The 21,694-nt window shown below is 42.7% G+C and overlaps 1 protein-coding gene across 5 annotated transcripts in view; it reads right to left on the minus strand.

The window, feature by feature from the left end:
* Positions 1 to 21,694, minus strand: part of NGEF (neuronal guanine nucleotide exchange factor) — a 246,581-nt gene that overhangs the window by 133,292 nt on the left and 91,595 nt on the right. For 4 of the 5 annotated variants that reach the window (XM_073625707.1, XM_073625708.1, XM_073625709.1 and 1 more), the window contains one exon: positions 8,366 to 8,444. In XM_073625707.1, the coding sequence (XP_073481808.1) occupies positions 8,366 to 8,444 (79 nt within the window). The remainder of the gene's footprint in view (positions 1 to 8,365; positions 8,445 to 21,694) is intronic. The other variant, XM_073625711.1, reaches the window with a different exon arrangement.

Below are 21,694 nucleotides of genomic sequence, written 5' to 3' on the forward strand. Positions count from 1 at the left end.
CCTGCCCCAGACAATTTTCAGCTTTCAGCGTTGCCACTTTTTCAATGGCAATTGTACAGTCATGCAACATTGTACTCAAATGAAAATTTTTATACATTTTTGTGAGACAGATAGAGCTTTCTTTTGGTGGTATTTAATCACCACTGGGTTTTTTATTGTTTGTTAAATAAACAAAAAAAGAGCAGAAATTTTGAAAAAAAAAATTTTTTTAGTTTCTGTCATAAAATGTTGCAAATAAGTTACATAGTAAAATAGTTACATAGTAGGCAAGGTTGAATAAAGACAATAGTCCATCCAGTTCAACCTGTGTAGGTGTATGTGTGCCAGTGTCTATATTTATTTCCCGTATCCCTGTATGTTGTGTTCTTTAAGATGCACATCCAAGAGTCTTTTAAAAATATCCATACTCCCCACTGCCACCATCAATTGTGGAAGAGAGTTTCACAGCCTTATTGCCCTGACAGTGAAAACCCCCCTGTGCAGTTTAAGGTTAAACCACTTCTCCTCCAATCTCATTGTGTGGTCCCGTGTCCTCTTATATTCCCTGAGACTGAATAGTTTTTCCTATGCTGGAATCACCATTGAGGTACTTGTAGATCGCTATCATGTCCCCTCTCAAGCGTCGCTTCTCCAGTGAGAATACATTAAGTGCTTGTAGTCATTCCTCGTAATCGAGGTTGTCCAGGTCCCATATTCATTTTGTTGCCCTTTTTTGGACTCTCTCCAGTTCCAGCACATCCCTTCTGAGGACTGATGACCAGAACTGGACAGAGTACTCCAAATGTGGCCTAACCAGAGTTTTATAAAGTGGTAGGATTATCATTTTATCCCTGGAGTATATCCCCTTTTTTATACATGCTAAAATTCTGCTGGCTTTGGTAGCTGCAGCTTGACATTGCATGCTATTGCTCAGTCTATCATCTACGAGGACTACCTGATCTTTCTCCATCCTTGATAAGTAATCTTTCTTCTTCACTGATGTGCACTGATGAGACGGCACTGATGGAGGCACTGACATAGCTGCACTGATTAGGGGGCACTGAAGGGCACTGATAGGTGGCGCTGATAGGCACTAATGTGCACTGATAGGCAGCACTAATGGCCACTGATAGGCAGCACTAATGGCCACTGATAAGCTACACTGATGGCCACTGATGGGGCTGCACTGATAATCAGGGCACTGATGATGCCCGATTGGTTCTCTTTTCCTCACGTGCTGTTTCTGTGTGAGGAAAGGAAAGCTGATAACTAGAAAGTCTGTTTACATGTGACCAGCTGTGATTGAAAGCACGCAGCAGTCACAGAGTACACCCAATGCGCACCCCAGGCGAGGTGCGCGCGTGGAATGATGTCCATGGACGTCCTTTCAGAACTGGAGGCCCACGCTGTAGCCGTCTTTAACTATAGTGTGGGTGGGAAGTATTTAAACTGGAGCAGACAAAATTTGGAACAGCTGTGCATAGAACCATAGTAACTTCTGGTTCAGCCACATCTTCAGTATGCGCCACAGTTTTGGTCACCAGTTATGAGGAAGGATGTGCTTGAACTGGAGAGAGTCCAGGGTAACAAAGCTAATAAGGGGGCTGGAGGACTTCAGTTATGCGGAACAACTACAAATGTTTAACTTATTCTCCCTGGAAAGGAAGCACTTAAGAGGGAATTTGATTGCAATATACAAATGTTTAAATGGTGACTGTATAGTTGGGGGGAGACTAAATAGTCTTATGTCTCTAAAGAAGACACGCAGCCACACAATTAAGTTAGATAAGAAGTTGTTCAATCTTAAATGGCGTAACAGGTTCTTTACTGTTAAAATGGTAAGGATGTGGAACTTCCTTTCACAGTTGGTGGTGTCAGCAGGGATTGTAGATAAATGTAAAACATTTTAGCTGTTTTTTTTTAGTGAATGCAATGTACATGAAAATGATAGTGACCTAAAAACATACACATGAGCAGGGCCAATCTATTCCTTCTGTATTGAACTCTATTGTAATTGTACTGTCTCCTTTTATATTGGGAGTTATAAAAATCCTTTATAATAATATTAAAAATATACATATCGTAAGGCACATGAAAGTAGCCTGTTTAATACATCCATGATTACATTCAAGGAGTAAATCTGGATGAAATTTTAAGGACCCTCAAATAAGATTAGTTGATGGCAAAACGAAACGCTCTGATGAAGGGTTTTTTAGAGTTTCTGTACAAACGCTTGAAAATTGAGTGCTGTCCGTGATACTTTTTTTATTTGCACTAACAAACAATTTTTCAGGACAAGCTTTCGGGGTATGTCCCCTTCTTCAAGGTCCAAGCAGTACTGATTCACAAATTTTTAAGCAGAATGTTAAAGAAAAAAAAAAAAAGAGAAAAACAAACACATACAAATCAATGGTAATAAAGAGAGCAGCAGAGTTAGTGATATGTGTTTGTTTTTCTCTCTCTTTTTTTTTTCTTTAACATTCTGCTTAAAAATTTGTGAATGAGTACTGCTTGGACCTTGAAGAAGGGGACATACCTCGAAAGCTTGTACTGAAAAATTGTATGTTAGTGCAAATAAAAAAAGTATCACAGACAGTACTCAATTTTCTCTGTCACAATTGCACTAATACGACTACAATCAAATCAAGTATGTACAAACGCTTGAATGAAATTCTACTGGTGACAACTGATGAAGATATATTTGTTAGGAAATCTGTCACTTGAGAACCTTACAGTGCCTGCAGACACTAGATGTCAACTGGCTATTTGGCCACATATCTTACTAAATGTATTCATATGTACATTTGCAAAAGGTTGAACATGTATGTTTGTCCTTTGGAGAAACGAGGGTGGAGTGCTTGCTGGTTGGCTGGAAAATTCATCCGAATAGATTGACTCTCCCATGTTGGCTTGGCCATGGAACATCAGTGAGCGTCTACAAAGGGTATTATCAGAATTGTTTAAGGAATTTTTATGGTTACTTATATAGCACCATCAATTTACATCTGTCCCTGTCCTTAGTACAATTTAGGCTCCCTAACTTACATTCATACATACTAGGGTCAATTTAGACATGAGCCAATTACCCTACCAGCATGACTTTGAAGCATGGGAGGAAACCAGAGTACATGGAGGAAACCTACGCAGGCACAGGGAGAACATGCAAACTCCAGGCAGGTAGTGCCATGGTTGACGACCCAGTACTGCTAGGGGGAAGTGCTAACCACTTAGCCACTGTGCTGCCCCACTGTTTTAGGTTTCTCTGCCAACATACCTCAATGCATATGCATTTTAGCAAACCACAACATGTGCACCATCTGTACGCTCTGGTGCAGTGTGTTAAAAAAAAGCATTTTTCAATGTTTAGGATATGTTGCCAAACCATGCAAAATAAATGGGCTACCTTAACACAGCACGCCTTAATGTACGATAAAGCGTTGTGTCAACACACGTGCTTCAAAGCAATGCAAAGTCTAAATGGACCTTTGGAAAAAATATAGGTGTGGAGAAGTGACATAAAATGTATACACTTGCAAAAAATACCCCTTTGTGAGACATAAGGAATATCAATATACTTATATATAAAGGAAGATTTCTGTAAGAACTTTCCTTTTTGCTGATTGCATTATGCAGATAGATTTAATGACAGGTCTATTAATGAAGGGTGTGCGAATCGGAGTCATATGATGTCATAAGTATATGTGCAACTATCTGTTTAATTGGCATCATTACGTTCTGAATAGAAATTGATTTTAAATATTATTTCGCATATGATCCTAGCATGCTGTTTTACACACATAACACAGTGTAGCTTTTTGCTAAATATGTGTATATCATTGGCTCTGACAGATGAAGGGACATGTCAATGTCTTCTTATTGCCATGGTAACAGAGGCAGGCCCACTATATTATAGTAGACTGACACATTACAGAAAAATATAGGACAGTGAACTTAAATTCTAAAATTAAAGTAAGCAAAAAAGGGAGAGAGTAAAAGGCAGTTCATATATATTCTCTGCCTCACGAAACAACCGGTTCTGTTATTTATGTACCTATAGAAAAACAACGAACGTGCAACTGTCATATTTGTTGACTACTATTTTTTTCCCAGAAAAAGACTACTATTTCATTTTAGTTGTTGTTTGTGAAATGTTTTTAAAAATTCTGATTATATATATATATATATATATATATATATATATATATATATATATATATATATATAAAAAATTTTAATTTTTTTGGAATATCTCAGAGAAACAACAGGAAGTGAGCAAAAATCTCTATATAGTGAAGGGAGGTCCTCTTTAGTCAGTTGTCACGGACTGGTGTCCCTGTTAGTAGATTTCACCTCACCTCTTGCTGGAGTGACACTTCTGGATGCCCCATCACATGCTGTACCAGTGACAATGGTCATCAAGGCAATTAGAAAGGACAAATCTCCACAGCCAGGGCATAGAAAGCACTAAAAACCTGACGAAGATTCTAACCTTTGTACATGCCATTCAAAACTAGTAAAAAAAAAAAAGAAAAGCTTTTGGCTTTCCTTTTACATTTCTTTCAATTCAGATGGCAGATGTTGAGATTTAAGTGCTTTCTTTAGCCCTCATCTTATTTTTTAACTTAGGACTGTGTGAAGCCTGACCCCTTTTAATAAATCAGCCAAGTAATGGGCTGGTCATTGGGGCAGGTACAGTCATAGGTACTCATAGAACAGCATAGGTATCTATGGCAGTAGCTTACAACCAATCGATTTCCAAATGGCTGAGAATAATGGCTTGGATGTCACTGATTTCTCAGTTCTAATGACCCAAAGGTTGTACATTAACTTCTGGACTGTATATAGAAACCTGGAGTGTCCCTGAGCTTTGTTCAAGTTATCTGGTACTGTTAAGTTTTCTAAGCCCAAGGACATTGTATGCTCCCACATCCTACTCGGGAGTGTTCTCCTGTAGGTAGAGTGAGAAGATACAATGTATTGGGTTATGAATATTTATTCTGCCATGGCCAATCACTGGAGGGTTTATGCCAGGGATGTGAGCTAGGGAAGAGGATAAATATATGGAGAGAACTTCTAGAAGGGTCTTTCTCTTAGGGGGATATGAGTTCAGAGGTAATTCCTTTCCAGGATGCTGCCTGGGCAGAGTGTAACTGCAGAGAGGTACAGTCTTTGCCTCCTATTCGCTTTACACAGAGGAGGAAGCTTAACCACTTGCCTATGGGGAACTTTTATCCCCTTTCTGCCCAGGTCAATTTTCAGCTTTCAGCGCTGTTTCATTTTGAAAGACAATTGCGCGGTCATGCAACACTGTACTCATGTGAAATTTTTATATATTTTTTTCACACAAATAGAGCTTTCTTTTGATGGCATTTCATCACCACTGGGTTTTTTATTTTTGCTAAACAAATGAAAAAAGAATTAAAAAAAAAAAGTTTTCATAGTTTCTGTTATAAAATTTTGCAAACAGGTAATTTTTCTCCTTCACTGTTGTGTGCTGATGGGGCTGCACTGATGGAAACTGATAGGCACCACTGATGGACACTGATAGGCTTCACTGGTGGCCACTGATGAGACAGCACTGATGGGCACTGATGAGATGACACTGATGGGCACTGATGGGCTTCACTGATGGCCACTGATGAGACAGCACTGATGAGACAACACTGGTGGGCACTGATGAGGCTGCACTAATATGCGGCACTGATGGGCACTGATATGCAGCACTGATGGGCACTAATAGGCGGCACTGATGGGCAATGATAGGCAGCACTGATGGCCACTGATAGGCAGCACTAATGGCCACTGATAGGCAGCACTAATGGCCACCGATAAGCTACACTGATGGCCACTGATGGGGCTGCACTGATAATCAGGGCACTGATGATGTCCGATTGGTTCTCTTTTCCTCACGTGCTGTCTCTGTGTGAGGAAAGGAAAGCTGATAACTGGAAAGTCTGTTTACATGTGACCAGCTGTAATAGGCAGTACCGAAGGGCACTGATAGGCGGCACTGATAGGCAGCACTGATTGTCAGCACTGATGGGCACTGTTGGAGCTGCATTGATAATCATTATCAGTGTACATATCCCCTTTCACACAAGCTGGTTACCGGCTCTCCTGTCCTCATGCTGTGACAGCGTGCAGAAAGGAATGCCGAAAACCAGCTAGTGTGTTTACATCATGATCAGCTGTGATTGGACATGTGGTAAAAGGCCACTGTGGTTGGCCCTTTACCCCAACCTGTGTTCAGCGGTGTCTGAAGGACACAGCGACCACAGAGAACGCCGGGTGCATGCCACTGGGGGCCAGGTTTCAGGAGGACGTCCTCCCAGAACTGGACGACCGCGCTGTAGCCATCAATTGCCTATAGTGCGGTCGGCAAGAGCTTAAAGTCATTGTAAACCTCAGACATGAAATATAAACAAAGCATATTCCTCTATAGTGTTTTACCAAAGACATGTAGCAGAATACATTTTGGCTTAAATTTATGACAAAATTTGATTTTATTGGATTTCTTTTAAAATAGAAATATAGTTTTTTTTTCAAAATGTCTGCTCCTTTTTTTTTTTGCTTACATCGCAAAAAAAAAAAAAAAACGGAGTTGTGAATAAATACCACCAAAAGACAGCTCTATTGATACAAATTTAATTTGGGCACAGTGTTGCATGACTGCGCAATTCTCATTGAAAGTGCGAGAGTGCTGAAAGCTGAAAATTGGCCTGGAAAGGAAGGGAGTGAAAGTGCCCAGTATTGAAGTGGTTAAAGGTAGCTGCCTATCTAAGCTTACAGTGTTCTACATTACCCAATGGCAGAAGCATAAAGTCCCAGAAATACTACTAAGCAGAGGGATTTTACTGTTGTTTTGGGGTATTCTGTACCCCTAACCCTCTCGCCCTTAGACAACTGAGCCAATAAATATTGCAAGAGAAGAGACAAGGCATGGAAGTTTGTCAGCCTGTCCCTGTTGGTGGGTCACTGAGTGCTTAGGTGCAACTACAGGGTAGGTCATGAGCAGGAAAGACAGAGAGCCCATTAATATGCAGCAGCTCTTTCAGGGGGCATTGTTACATATTGTGAAATAGTGAATATTTCAATATGTGGTCAAGCCTGACAAGGTTTTATATATGACCTCTGGTTACCCATTTTCAAACTGAAGTGCAGGCAGCTGGGTTGATCCTGGCAATATGGTCGGGATTTTTCCAGAGCCTAGAGTGGCTTTAGCCCTCTGTCAGCTGATTCTAGGTCAGAGGAGATATGACCCAGAAGAGAAGTATGGCCATACTTTTCTTTTAAAGGAAACCTAAACTCTAAATTTAATTTGACAAATCATGCACGGTGACTAGGGGTATTAAAGTCAGCTTAAAGCAGATGTAAACCCTAACTTAGGAACACTTAATTAGTAGGAACATATAAAGTGAATTGCCTTTTTTTTTTTTTTTTAATAAAATACATATTTTTGCTTTTTTCATGCATTTCATATATTTCATCTTAGTGCTGCTGATCTTGTGTAGTCTTTTTGGGAGCCACTTCCCATCCACATGCATGAACTCCAGAGATGGTCACATGGAGTTTCTTAGGGCAGTCCTGGTGGTTTCCTGATGCTGACAACAGCGGACAACTTCTGTGTAATGTTTGTTGCACTTTTCCTTGTAGTCTTCATCTGACGCCCGTGTGACAGTGTTATCATCATAAAATAGGAAGGTACCTAAACAAGGACCTTCATGGCAAGATCTCTATATATTTTAATGGAGTCTACATATTTAAAAATATCAAAAAATAACTTTTGAAATTGCCTTTGCATGATATACAGGAGATTTTGGTGATTTGGTTTATATATTCATTAATCTTACCCATCAGTTGATAAATACGCATATACCAGAGTGCTGGCTTATGTGGCCAACAGCTGTTCAGCATTGTGAATATACGGAAGGCTCTGCCAATATCAGTGCCCTAGTAAACAACTGCAGTGTTCCATCACATCAATTTATGCTGGTATCCTGGTGCTAGCATCCTTCAGCGCAGGAAGGATCCTGGTACAGGAGAGATGAGTATGTAAACAAGTTGTTAGGGTTATATTATGTAGAGGCAGTTTTAGGATTGGGGTTACATAGAGGATTAGTGTGATGGAGCCTTGTATGTATGTTGTATGCGACGCTGAATAATATGAAGCTCAAAGTTTAGGTCCAACTTAAATTTCAAGGTTGTCATTTGCTGTTCAGTTGAAAATATCTAAATTAAGTTCAGTATTGTACCACTACACTGTTATACATTGGATACACAATTATTAAGTGACAGTTCTTATACCATTCTAAATATCCACACGTGGACATTCATATTTCTTCCTCACTGTCTGATGATTGAGTTGTATTGTGATGATGAATCATACCTGTATACAGATGAAGATTTGGTCTCCACATTGAAACGAATACTGTTCGGTTCTCTGTGCCCTTGGTGCCCTTGGTGCCCTGGAGAGAAGTAAAGATATTAGTCAGATTTTTTATGTTTTTCATGTAATTTCTTCCTGGCTTGTGCCTAGTTTTCATTACTGAGGATCTAATTTAATCATTTATTTAATTATCTGAAAACAAGAAGAATAAATGTGGATTATTTTGACTAATTAAAAGATTAAAACAATTACTGCCGGGGTATCACTGACATGTGTAGCACTTAGCCCCCAAAGGAGCCTCTATTTTCTTGGGCCCATGTTCATAAAGCCATGACTCTGTAAGCAGCACTCTGACACACTTGGCCTGTTATATACACACACACACACATATATATATATATATATACACACACACACACTATATTACCAAAAGTATTAGGACGCCTGCCTTTGCACGCACATGAACTTTAATGGCATCCCAGTCCTAGTCCGTATTATTATGTTATCTATCGGTTTAAGGTAGGGTTGCCACCTCATCCCTTTAAACCCAAACACATATGAATTACACAGGTTCTGAGACTAATTTAGTGCAGATAATACACCAAATGAGTTTAATTACCACCTTAATCAGCCAAAGAACCTGTGTAATTAATATGTGTTCGGGTTTAAAGGGATGAGGTGGCAACTCTAGGTTAGGTCAGAACTGTAAGCTTAGATGGTGCAGGTCAGTCAAGTTCCTCCACCCCAAACTTGCTCATCCATATCTTTATGAACATAAATGGCGTTATGAAGAACTACCTGAAAATGAAGTGCATTTCATTAAAGCTACAGACACTAGTGGCAGGGCATTTGAAACTGGTGCAGGGCCTTCCAAAAGGCAATTCCACCTGAAAAGCTTTACTGAATTCCTTTTTAAGGGGTCTGGTGGTCACAGACAGCAATGGTAACAGTGCCATATGTCCAAACCATTGCTCGCTCTACTAATTTTAGAGCAATCAAACACTGACAGATGCTCTAACCCTTCCTTGCTCTGTCCAAAACATAAAAATGTAACACATATATAGCACAGAAGGAGCAGTGTTGCCAACTGCCAGTATTTTTACTGGCAGCCAGTAAAAAATGAGCACTTTTCTCCTGCCAGTAAATGCCAGTGAAAGAAAAAGGTTGCCAGTAAAAAATATGGCTGTGACATTTGGCCGAGACCATCCGAGTGCCTGCTACAGTGTGTTTGGACTGTGCCAGCAGTGTGTCGCTTGAAGTCATGGTGCAAAGGAACGGAGCAGCCGGAGCCTCATGTGCAGGTCTGCGGAACGGGAGGAAGGCACTGAAGGAGTGGACTGAAGGGACCACCTGGCATGGAGAGAAAGGGTCACTGTGACTCAGGAGGGGACGTGTAATGTTGGTGAGGTGCCATCATCATCTGTGCTGCTAGTGTAACTGTGAGAATCAATTTCATGACTTGCCCCCTCGATTCCTGTCCCTGAGCTACTTATTTACTATATTGAAAATAAAATAAGTAATATGTTTTTGCATTAATATCTACCCTAAATCACTTTGCTAATTGCATATTGTACTTGTTTGTAGAATATATACTGAAATTTGCACTTAAAAGTAAGTAAAAACGTCACTGTGCCAGTAAATTTTGGGTGTTGTGTCAGTAAATTTCAATCTGGTAGGTTGGCAACACTGAGCAGGAGACCCCGGACATGGTTTGGCAATAACTCTTTCACTGGAAGAAAACTCTGTTAAGGATAAAAAGAGGTTAAACCACTAGAGTAGGGAACATTCTTAGCAGTCCAGGATCAAAACATTCTTGATGCAGCTACAGGCCATAATACAATTTGGTCCACTTTGTATGAAAATACATCAAGCTAGCCTGGTTCAGTATAGTAAAACTGGCTCAGAGGTGAGCTGAGCTTACAAGTGTCATCTACTGTGTGCAGTAGCGTGACTAATAGTGTGTATGGCTACAAATGCATCCTACATTGCAGGTACAATGTTTTCAAGAAAGCGTAATCTTGACCCCTGGCAGAAAACTAACTGGGATCTTACTGCAAGGTAGGCTCATAATTAGTATTTTATCTCCGGGTGACAGTTTCAAACATTTTACTGTGGGAGGACAGAAAATATATCTTCTTAATCCCTTTTTACTGCCAGAGCCATGGAAAACTTTCTTTTTCTAAACACTTCAGTGTGAGGAACTGCAAAATATTCCTAGATCAACTGCTGCTCTGCTACACATATATACCTAGATGTAAAAAGGCAATCCTGTTAACCCCTTCACTAACTAGGAGCTCTGGCACTCAAAACCACCCATTAGTGCTCAATGGATAACCTCTACTTGGTCCTATTTCCACAAGCAATGATTCATTCGGTCAGCTTATCAATATTTGGCTATGCTTGGACAGCCAATGGCTTCAAAATTGGATGGAGAGCATCTGTGAACAGAAATTTTCAGATTCTCAATGTGATTTAGGTCTGGACTTTGACTGGGCCATTCTAACACAGGAACCTTGCTTTGATCTAATCCATTCCATTGTAGCTCTTGCTGTATGTTTAGGGCCATTGTCCTGCTGGAAGGTGACCTGAGGCTCTCCTGCACATTGCTGGATTGAGATGGGGCTCAGATAATTATTGGGGTGGGGCTGCTGCACAGCACAGGTTTTTTACCTTTATACATAGAATGTATAAAGGTGAAAAACCTTGAGCCTTTACAAGCTCTCCAGTATCTCATTGTGCATGTAAAATTACAGTTAACTGTCTGCAAATCACAAAACTGGTTTCTACCTAGGGCTCCATATGGCCCAACTTCCCCCAGGTGTTCGGAACAAACTGACAGATTGTGCCCCAAAAGAGTTGCAGCCTAGCCACGGGCTTTTACAACTTGCCATGGCATCACATCATCTACTGAGAACTGTCTACACATAGTGGTATGCTTTAAGTGGATTGAAAATGTGTTTTAATGCAAAAGAGCAAAATACATAGAAATGTGTGTGAACTTTATTTGTATGCATTAGATTTTATATGGTACTATTTCAATTTCTTTCAAGGGGTTAATGGCAATAAAAACTTGCACCAAAAAAAGCTGGGCAATCAAATAACTAAATCTTCAATAAACTACAAAATGTAAGCAAAGAGGATTCAGAATGATAACCTGCACAATAAATAAAAATAGCACAGTGCAGAAACCTCCACGCTGACAAGTGTTCCTAGCACAACCGTCTCTCCAACACAAAAACCTTCTGGACACAATCAAAATGAAATATATGGAGAGGAAGAAAGAGCACTGCCTCATACTAGGCTGATTTCAAAGAATATTTTCTTTTTTTCAGGAGAGGATAAATACAGGCAAAGCAGGCTAAGCCATGTCACTCAGCAATACATGAACCCCAGTCCAGTTGCAAAATGTTCTTACAAAGCAGCATTTGTTTTGTTAAATAATTTTGGATGGGTTTAAAGTGCATTTCTAGGCAACAAATTATAAATAATGCACAGCCGAGAGAATCTAAAGAGCAGAGCACCAGCTTACAAACTGTATACTTTCTGATGTTTGAGCTGTTTGACTTCTCTTTGTGTTTCTTTTACTACCAATTACCAGTGTTGTACCCCAGAAAAATTTAATTTGCCAAGGTAGGTTTGAATCTGATAAATGCCTGTGATAGACTTCCTCAAGCTGACCTTTCTAAAAACCTACTTAACCAGAGTGGAGCACCTAGCATATTTGACACCCCTTAATCAAATTCAGAAAATAAACAGCCTACATCCACAGAAGATCTGTGGTTAGTTCTCCAAGATGAAGAAGTGTAAAAAGGCGCTGATTGATCCCGTCTTCTCTGATCCCCCCCTTTCTTTACTGTCTCCAATCCATTTGCTGATAGAACAGAGCCTTGGAGGTACTCTGCACATGCTTAGTTTGGTGTGCATTGCTAGAGAGGTTTTTATTCTTAATTTTTTTTGGGAGGGTGCATGTGATCAGCACAGGGCCAATCAGCACTCTCCAGACAGAGGGGATCATGGAGCCTCATAGGATAGTCGGAGGAGAATGAAACCTCCTCCCACAAGCTTTAATCAGTGCTGGGCCAGGAAATGATAGAAGTCACAAAACTGCTATATACTGTTGATGAGAAAAGGTATTTAGCAGTTTATATTTACTAAAATAATTGGATTTCCATGTTCTGTGTACTATGGGAGACCAGATATCGTAAATGTAGGGTCTTGGGTTTAGTAACACTTTACACCTGCCTAAGACTTTTGCACAGTACTGTATATACACACACAAACACACACAAGACTTTCTATAAAGGCTCTCTGATATGTGACAGCGGGAACTCAGGGAGCAGGTGAGTTGTTCACATATGTGTAGGTCCACACTAGATATGATTTCCAAGGCTTCATCCCAACTTGGACAGGAGATTATAAGAAGGTGGAATGCCCAAAACTCTCAGGGGCTCCTACAACTCCTTAGCTAGTAGACACTAGGTGGGTCTTGGCATCTAGGAGCATCATATACATTATTACGAAGTGCTGCAACTACAAAATAGAAGGTTCTTCTGTAACTATTCCAATGATGACTCTAACTGTATCCTTCAGACACACATGACCTGTAGGCACACAACTTGTTCACACAGAGGGGTATCTTTCTGTAGGCCTGGGCTCCAGCTTTGGGGCCTTCTGACAAGCACATAGCCTGCTTACAGCTAAAACTCACCTTAGCTAAGGACCCTTCCAGAACATTGCCTCCTTGTTTTGTCAATGCCTGGTTCAACCCACTGATGAAAAACTTACCAATTGTTGGCCAGCTGACAGAACAGACAAGATTGTTGGGGGAAAATTCTCTATATATACATACTATTCCCAACATGATTTAGGTCCCTTTCAGATGTTTGTTCTGTCTGTTCTTTATGGATCTACATGTAGTAGACAGAATGCAATGTATTTCTATAAGCGGGCTCATGTAAATGTGCGTGCATCTGTTTATGTCTACAAAAACAACCTAAAAAGGTTTGTGCCCTTTTCCATTTTGGATATGTTGCGCACCCCCTTAAGGGACACAAGTAACTGGGATCGCCCACCCTGCACAGCCAGGGACACCAAATTTGCACAGTCGCTCTAGAGTCAGAGAACAGTCCGTGACTTTGTCTTTTTTCTTTTATTATGGGATATAACTTGGATAGGGATGGGAGGTTATGGGATGTCCACTTGACTTCAAACAAACTTTAAGGACAACTCTTCCTATTCACAGTTCTATATACAGATCCACTTCTTCCTCAAGCACACGCTTGCTTGCAGAACCCAGCTATATTAGCCTGTAGTAATTTTGTAACAAATGTCCATTACAGGCAGGAACTCACAGCCCCTATACTTGAAGAGCACATAGGGTGACACAGCTCTCACTTTCACAGCATTTCCTCCCTGTGGTTACTGATCCCAGCACCACCTCTGCAGCCGGGCCAACCAGCCTGGCTGCAGCTGCCCCTTTCACTAGCCCTCCAGGTTAACTTCTCTCCACAGTCCTCCATACTTACACTCTCTCCAAAGTCCTCCAGACTGACATTCTCTCCACATTCCTCCAGACTGATACTCACCAGCACACCCAGCAGACTATCAGGAGATCTCCCAGACATGCTGACCTGCTCCCACTGTCCTCTCTCCTTGCCCCCTGTGCCTCCAGGAAGGGTTTCCTCCATGTGTTTTACAGGATCCTTCCAGCACCCGATCCCCAGGCCCAAGGTAACCCCCCCAGACTACCAGACTAGGGAACGCCCTGCAATGGCCTCCGACAGCCACTTTAGCACTACATCTCCATCTTACACCTAACTTGCCCTGCTGGCATGATTAATGCCTAGTTATGAGGTGGCCTACCCCCTTCCAGACCCTTTTTGCTAGGGATTGGTCAAGTCCCTCATAAATATTCCAAACAGCTCCTCCTAGCTTACACCCGCTACAGCTAGAACCTTCTTCAAGGTTCCAGAAAACAGGGGCAGGACTCTGAATGAGTCATTCAGTCTCCCTAAGTCATTAAACCCGTCACTAAACCCTGACCCAAATTCACAACCAAGGCCTGGCTCTCAGTCAAGCCAATTTGCCTACTCTAACAACCAACCTATATACATCTAGCACACTAGAGGGTGCTACAGGTGAATTGGATGAACGCATTAGTGGACGCACATCCGTGCAGGTTCACCCACCCATAGAGACTGCATGGGTTCATCTTTCCTCTATCTCAAGATGCAGGAAAAATTGAAATGTACATGGATGTCACAAAAATGTCATTCGTCCCATTCTGATCCAGCTCAGCATCTGTTTACAGATCTCCTGTTGACATGAAACAGAAGAGGGCTGTATGAAAGACCCCTTTTAACCTGCATCTAAGACAGTGGAGGACAACAGGGCAACATTTAGATTTTTAACACAGTCACATTTAAAATGTACATTAAAGATCTACAGCTTTAATATACCATGACATGTACAGCAGCAAGCAACAATGGTAATGGCCATTATTGCAATACTAAACTATGAATGCTTGCTTGTGATACGACGCCTGCAGCAGTTTTACCAAGTGCTGATTTGCAGGCTCTCACCTCATCATCATAATCACCATCTTTGCGTAGTAATCTCTGCACAGGGAGGAAAGCAAAAAACTTAAATCAGAACAATCAAAGAACCACACAGGGAGGTGAAGTTTGGTTTTAAAGAGATGAGGTGGCAACCCTAGGCATCACTGATCTAGGAGGTGCATTTCAATCATTGCTACAAAGGCAGACAGCATAGCCTTGGATCTCAGTATCAAAGAGCCAGTTATGTGTTAATACTCAAATAGTCCCTGATGTGTATTACTCACTTTCACTTGAGGGCAATTTCTTTCACTATCTGGTACATGAACTACAGAAATGACAGAGGATATCATCTCAGAGGGTTATAATTCACTATAGTAATTGATCAATTTGTAGGATAAATACAGACACAACAATGTATAAATTATACATGGGTTGCTTTGATGCAGAATCCATTGTTCTTGCTGCTTTAGCAAGCATGCCAGGAAGCAATAGAGGCTTTTTGTATTTCACACACTATATGAACTCTGTATATTATATCTGAGCGAGAAATATTTGTATAATATGCCAGCCAATAACTATGTTTGTGTCCTGATCCCTAGAGATAGCAGTGAATTAACACCAGGAAGCAATAATCTGAAAATGTCATAGAATAATTTAAAAACTCAACTTCTAATGAAAAAACAGCACTTGAATTGGATACTCACGAGATTTGCGATCCTGGGAGGCTGCGGGAACTAGCAAACAGACTAGCAATTTAGACTCGGCAATTTTGCAATAAAAAGGAAAGGGGGGTCGAATAGATAGGTGATAGTTTTGAGTGCAAGGTATGCTATAAAGAAGAGCTATGCTTAAAGTGATACTAAAGTCTCGTGTTTTTTTAGTTAAAAATAACAAACATGTTATACTTACCTGCTCTGTGAAGTGGTTCTGCCCAGAGCAGCCTGGATCCTCCTCTTCTCGGGGTCCCTCTTCGGAGCTTCTGGCCCCTCCCTCCTGCTGAGTGCCCCCATAGCAAGCCGCTTGCTGTGGGGTCACTCGTGTGTGCTCACTTCCGAGTCGGCTCTCTGCGTCCATAAGTCTCAGTCAATCAGTAGGGAGGGACCCAGGAGAGCGTTGGGTCTTGTGCACATCGCTGGATCGAGAACCGGGCTTAGGTATTTATTAGGAGGGATGAGGGGGGAGCTTCACACTGAAGGTTTATTACCTTCATGCATAGAAGGTAAAAAACCGTCAGCCTTTTCAACCACTTTAAGGGTTAGTTCACCCTTTTCTCCTATTTCAAGAAAAGATGGTAAATTGGTTGCTTTTAAAGCCTAACTCCAGGCAAACTGCTAAATTATCAGTTGAAATATGCATTTGTGAACTGTCTCATTTGTAATTTTGACCAGCTTATTTTGTTAATCATTCACCACTGCCAACAGAAGGATGACAGCACATTCTCTGTTAGGTTGAAGAGAGACAGTGGGGTCACCTCTGATTTGACAATACAGGAGCAGTGGAACACTGGTGAGTCATCCTTCTGCCCGCCCTGCTTTTTTATCCTATCAGCATGTTCTCTGTTAGCACATGTGTGTGCAGCAGAGCATTACTGGCTTCTAGTGCTCTCTTTTCCTCTGATGGTGGAAGATATCAGGACATACTTATAGACTTCTTTTTTGAGGGAATATATAACTACAATAAATGTCTATATTTTAATATATAAGGGCCTGGAGTTCAGCTTTAATTACATCAAAATCTAATTCAAACAGGTGAATTAAAAATGCAGATCTTCTTAAAATCAAGAGGCCTTTGTGTCAGATCTAGAAAATTGAAGCGTTAATTGCTATGAGACGGTATACCCTCAGCTTACATCTTCTGCCAATTTGAGGTTATGTGACTGTAAACTTGAAATGATTTATATGGTTTGGTATGAAAATTCTGACTTCATGCAATGTGTCACTGCCAGTTTGCAGTTCCATTAATCAAATAGATAGCTGACGGGAATAACAAGAAACAAGAACATTTATTATGTTGTATTTAATATCTACATGCAATTCTTTTGCACACATTCCTTGTACTGTTCTTCCATCTACAATGGCTTATATTAAATCCACAACCAAGACTCTGGGAGTAATCATAGACAAGGTTGCTGTGTGTTCTGGATTGCTGTGTAGAATTTTTACCTGCAGCTGTTCTTCATAAGCTGACAATAGCAAGATCTCCAAGGAAGGTCAGAATCAGAAAGTATGCTGTATCTGAAATTCATGCCTGGAGGTAGCCCATACCTGTGTCTCAACGATACACAAAAGACATACAGTACACAACTATCAAAGCAGAATGACAGTGACTATACTCATCATCCTCATGTGACATAGATAGAAGAGGAAAGTCTATGGGACCAGACATTCAGTTGATTTTTTTGTTCGAATCGGCACTGGGATGAGGCAGCCTAAAGTTGATTGGTTGACAGCTTAAATTTGCATTCCCTTAGTTTTACTATATGGCACCTACTTTTAGTAGTTTCACTGGGTAAATCCATGTTGTATATATACAGTAGGCCTGACTAAACTTGTGCGCCCCCTAATTAAATTATGACCCACCCCTTCCTGTCAAGGCCACACCTTTCCTGTTTAAGACCCGCCCTGTCATCTGTAAACCCCACCCCTTCCTCTTTAGGCTCCACCTTTTCCTCTCAGAGCTCCACCTCTTCCTCTCTGTGGGTACCAAGTGCCTACTTGTATATTTTGTTGTTTTGTATACCATTTCAAATGTTGTATCTATTATTTTCAGTGCCTATCTGTACAGTGCCATCAGTGCAGTCCCACCAGTGCCCATCAGTTCAGCCTTATCAGTGCCCATCAGTACAGTCCCATAAGTGCAGCCTTATCAGTGCCCATCAATACAGTCCAATCAGTGCAGATTTATCAGTGCAGCTTATCAGTGCCCATCAATACAGTCCCATCAGTGCAGCTTATCGAACAGAAAAAAAAGTGCCCAAGAGGTATATGAATCGTACCTGGCTGTCCTGGTGGTTCCCCTCATCCTCCTATCTCCAATCGTAAACACACAGAGCCCGGGCAGGAGGCAGGAGGAAGTTGTGATAGATGCCACAGAGGAGGGTAGGCGGAGCCTCCGTCAGTTGCTTTAAGACCCCTTTCACACCAAGGCGTTTTTGCAGCGTTTTAGCGCTAAAAATAACGCTATTAAAACGCTCATAAAACGCTCATAAAACGCTCCCCATGCATCTCAATGGACCCTTTCACACTGAGGCGTTGCGGTGGCGGGGCGTTGAGAAAAGTCCTGCAAGTAGCATCTTTGGAGCAGCTTTTGCGCGTTGAAAAAAGCGATTCAAAAACACCCCTCTCCATTGAAATGAATTGAAAACGCTGTAAAAACTCTGTAAAAACGCGTATAATCCGCCCTAAGGCCCCTTTCACACTGGGGCAGTGGGGGCGTCGGCGGTACAACAGCGCTATTTTTAGCGCTGCTGTACCGTCGTTCTTGCAGCGGTATTCGCCCGCTAGCGGTGCGGTTTTAACCCCCGCTGGCGGCCGAAAAAGGGTTAAAATCCCTCGTACAGCGCGGTATTGCCGCGGTATAGCCGCGCTGTCCCATTGAATACACCGCTCCTTCACCGCTCCAAAGGAGCGGTTTGCAGGACTTTTTTCACCGTCCTGCAAGCGCACCGCTTCAGTGCTTTCACGGGCTTTCACACTGAACAAACAGCGGAGGCTGTTTAGGGGCGGTTTGCAGGCGGTATTTTTAGCGCAATACCGCCTGCAAACCGCCTCAGTGTGAAAGGGGCCTAAGCTGTAGAAAATTCACATGATCTCACAAAAAGGTAAACATGCAAGCAGAAAAGAGAGCATCTACAACAACAGGACTGAACTTGTGGGAAGGTCAGAATGATTAAACAGACCATCAAAGTGCCAAAAAAATGAAATTAAAGTGCCAAAAAAAAGAATTAATCCCAGAAAAATGAAGATTTGAAGTAAAACAGGACACTGCTTGTTACTTTACAAGACACTGCTTGTTTTACATGATATCACAAAGGATAAACATGCAAGCAGAAAGATAGCATCAATAACACATGCTTCAATAACGCTTGAAAAACGCTGTTAAAACGCCTGCAGCGTTGCATTAATTTTAACGCTAACGCCCCTAAAACGCTGTAAAAACGCGGTAATAACGCTAAGGCGTTTTATGGCGTTTTTGAAGCACCTTGGTGTGAAATGGGTCTAAGTGCTCCCTCCCCGGTCAAGTCACCACCAGAAAACAGCTCAGCTACAGGTTACAGTAAGCCGCCCGCTGCCAGTTGGGGGCTATAGCTGGGGACAGTTTTGGAGCCAGAACTTGGGAGGGGGGGGCTTTTTTTGTGCTGGGATGCTGACCCCCCGAAAAGTGCTGGCCTGGGCTTTAGCCAAGAAACAGCACTGACTGCACCCCCAACCACTACTTGCTTCGGCACCCCCATCCAAAATTGTTCGCAGCTCACTTCTGCCCCCTGTCCAAAACTCACCTCTGCACCCCCATCTAAAACTCACTTATGAACTCCTGTCCGTAACTCATCTCTGCACCCCCTGCCACAACCCACCTTTGCACCCACAACTTACTACTACACTCCAATCCACAACTCATCTGTACCCCCGTTCATAACTCATATCTGCACACCCACCCATCCACAACCCACCTCTTCATTCCCACCCATGCACAACCCACCTCTGCACCCCCCCCACACCCTTTTCCAACTCGCATCTACACACCCGCACTCTTTGCCAACTCACATCTGCACCGCCTGTCTACAACTCACCTCTGCGCCCTCTTTCTGCGACTCACCCCTGCGCCCTCTTTCTGCAACTCACCTCTGTGCCCTCTTTCTGCGACTCACCCCTGCGCCCTCTTTCTGCGACTCACCCCTGTGCCCTCTTTCTGCGACTCACCCCTGCGCCCTCTTTCTGCGACTCACCCCTGCGCCCTCTTTCTGCAACTCACCTCTGCGCCCTCTTTCTGCGACTCACCCCTGCGCCCTCTTTCTGCAACTCACCTCTGCGCCCTCTTTCTGCGACTCACCCCTGCGCCCTCTTTCTGCGACTCACCCCTGCGCCCTCTTTCTGCGACTCAACCCTGCGCCCTCTTTCTGCGACTCACCTCTGCGCCCTCTTTCTGCAACTCACCCCTTCACCCCATGTCTGTTATTCACTTCTGCACCCCCCATCCTTCTGCAATTCACCTATGCACGCCTCCCCCTTCAATGACCGCAGCTCACTTCTTCACACTTACCCCCTTTTACAGCTAACCTCTGCATCTCCGGCCACAACTCGCCTTTGCACCTTTTCCTACAGCTTATCTCTGCAACCCAATAGCTAAGCTTTGCATCTCTTTAACTCAGCTCCCTCTGTATCTCCTCAGCTTTGCATAAGATACCCCCCCTTCTTTCTGGCTTTACCCACGCAGTGTGGCTGCAACTCTTTTCACTTGCCAATTGCAGCCGTGGGATCATCAGGCATGGGGGTCACCATCCGGACGTCTGAAGTAATGCCCCGCACCGTACTCCTGCCCATGATCACACAGCCCCAGGCAAGTGTCTCTACGTTGTTTTGGTGCAGCAGCTGGGAGATTCTGTGGAAGCCAGCGGGAGAGATGCGCTCAGGGCTGTCACTAGTAAGCACAGAACTGAGGCTTCTGTGTTTACTAGTAACAGTAGACAGCGGGGTGAGCACACCTGCGCTGAGCCTAGATGTCACGGAGGAGGGTAGGCGGAGCCTCCGTCAGTTGCTTAGAGTGTTCCCAATCACTGGCCGCTTATGGGGCGCTAGTACCCGATCTCCCTCCCCGGCCAAGTCACGCCGCTGTTTCGTCACTACAGGCTGCAGTAAGCCGCCTGCCTGGGGGTCTGTAGCTGGGGACGGTTTGTGTGCGGGAGCCGGGACTCGGCAGAGGGGGGCTTTTTTCTTGCGGGGATGCCGCACCCCGCAAAGTGCCGCCCTAGGCCTGGGCCTTGTCGGCCTAGGCCAAGAAACAGCACTGACACAGTATATACGAGGGGCGTTCAAGTCCAACCTGGGACTTTTCATTTTACAGGTATAAAAAGGGATGCTTGCATGGAGGTACTACACACAATAGTAAGTGGCAAGTGTGTCCTATTAGTGATAGGTGGTGCACATGTCACGGGCCAGTCCAGAGACCGTTAATCAAGATGGCAGACAACAGTGTTAGTGCATGCATGGAACAGCGTGAGGTGATGACGTTTCTTGTGAACAAAGGCGTAAAACCCGCAGATATCTACATAAGAATTCAAGCACAGTATAGTGATGCGATGTTTAGCCGCAGTAAGACATTTAAATTATGTCAATATTTCAAAGTCAGTGACAATCCCGGCCATAGTGGTTCCCAGCCCACAGCAGTCATTTCTGGATAATCAACGCATAACCTGTCGTGAAATTGCACAACTAATCTTTCTGTGGGAACGGTGAACACAATCATTCACAAACATTTGCATTTTTGAAAAGTTAACGCATGGCTGGGTTCCAAGACAGCTTTCCACTTTTGGCCCGGCACAGAAGAGTTGTTCTGGATCGCATCATTACATGTGACGAAACCTGGGCACGTTATTTCACTCCGGAATCAAAATGAGCATCAAAGCAGTGAAATCATGCAGACTCCACCACCAGAAAAATGTCAAACAATTACATCTCCAGGAAAAGTGATGGCAAGTATTTTCTGGGACAAACGTGGCATAATTCATGTGGATTTTCTATCCTGTGGTGTCACTATCAAGAGTGAATATTACTGT

This window comes from Aquarana catesbeiana, linkage group LG04 (genome assembly GCF_042186555.1).
Source record: "Aquarana catesbeiana isolate 2022-GZ linkage group LG04, ASM4218655v1, whole genome shotgun sequence".
NCBI lineage: Eukaryota > Metazoa > Chordata > Amphibia > Anura > Ranidae > Aquarana > Aquarana catesbeiana.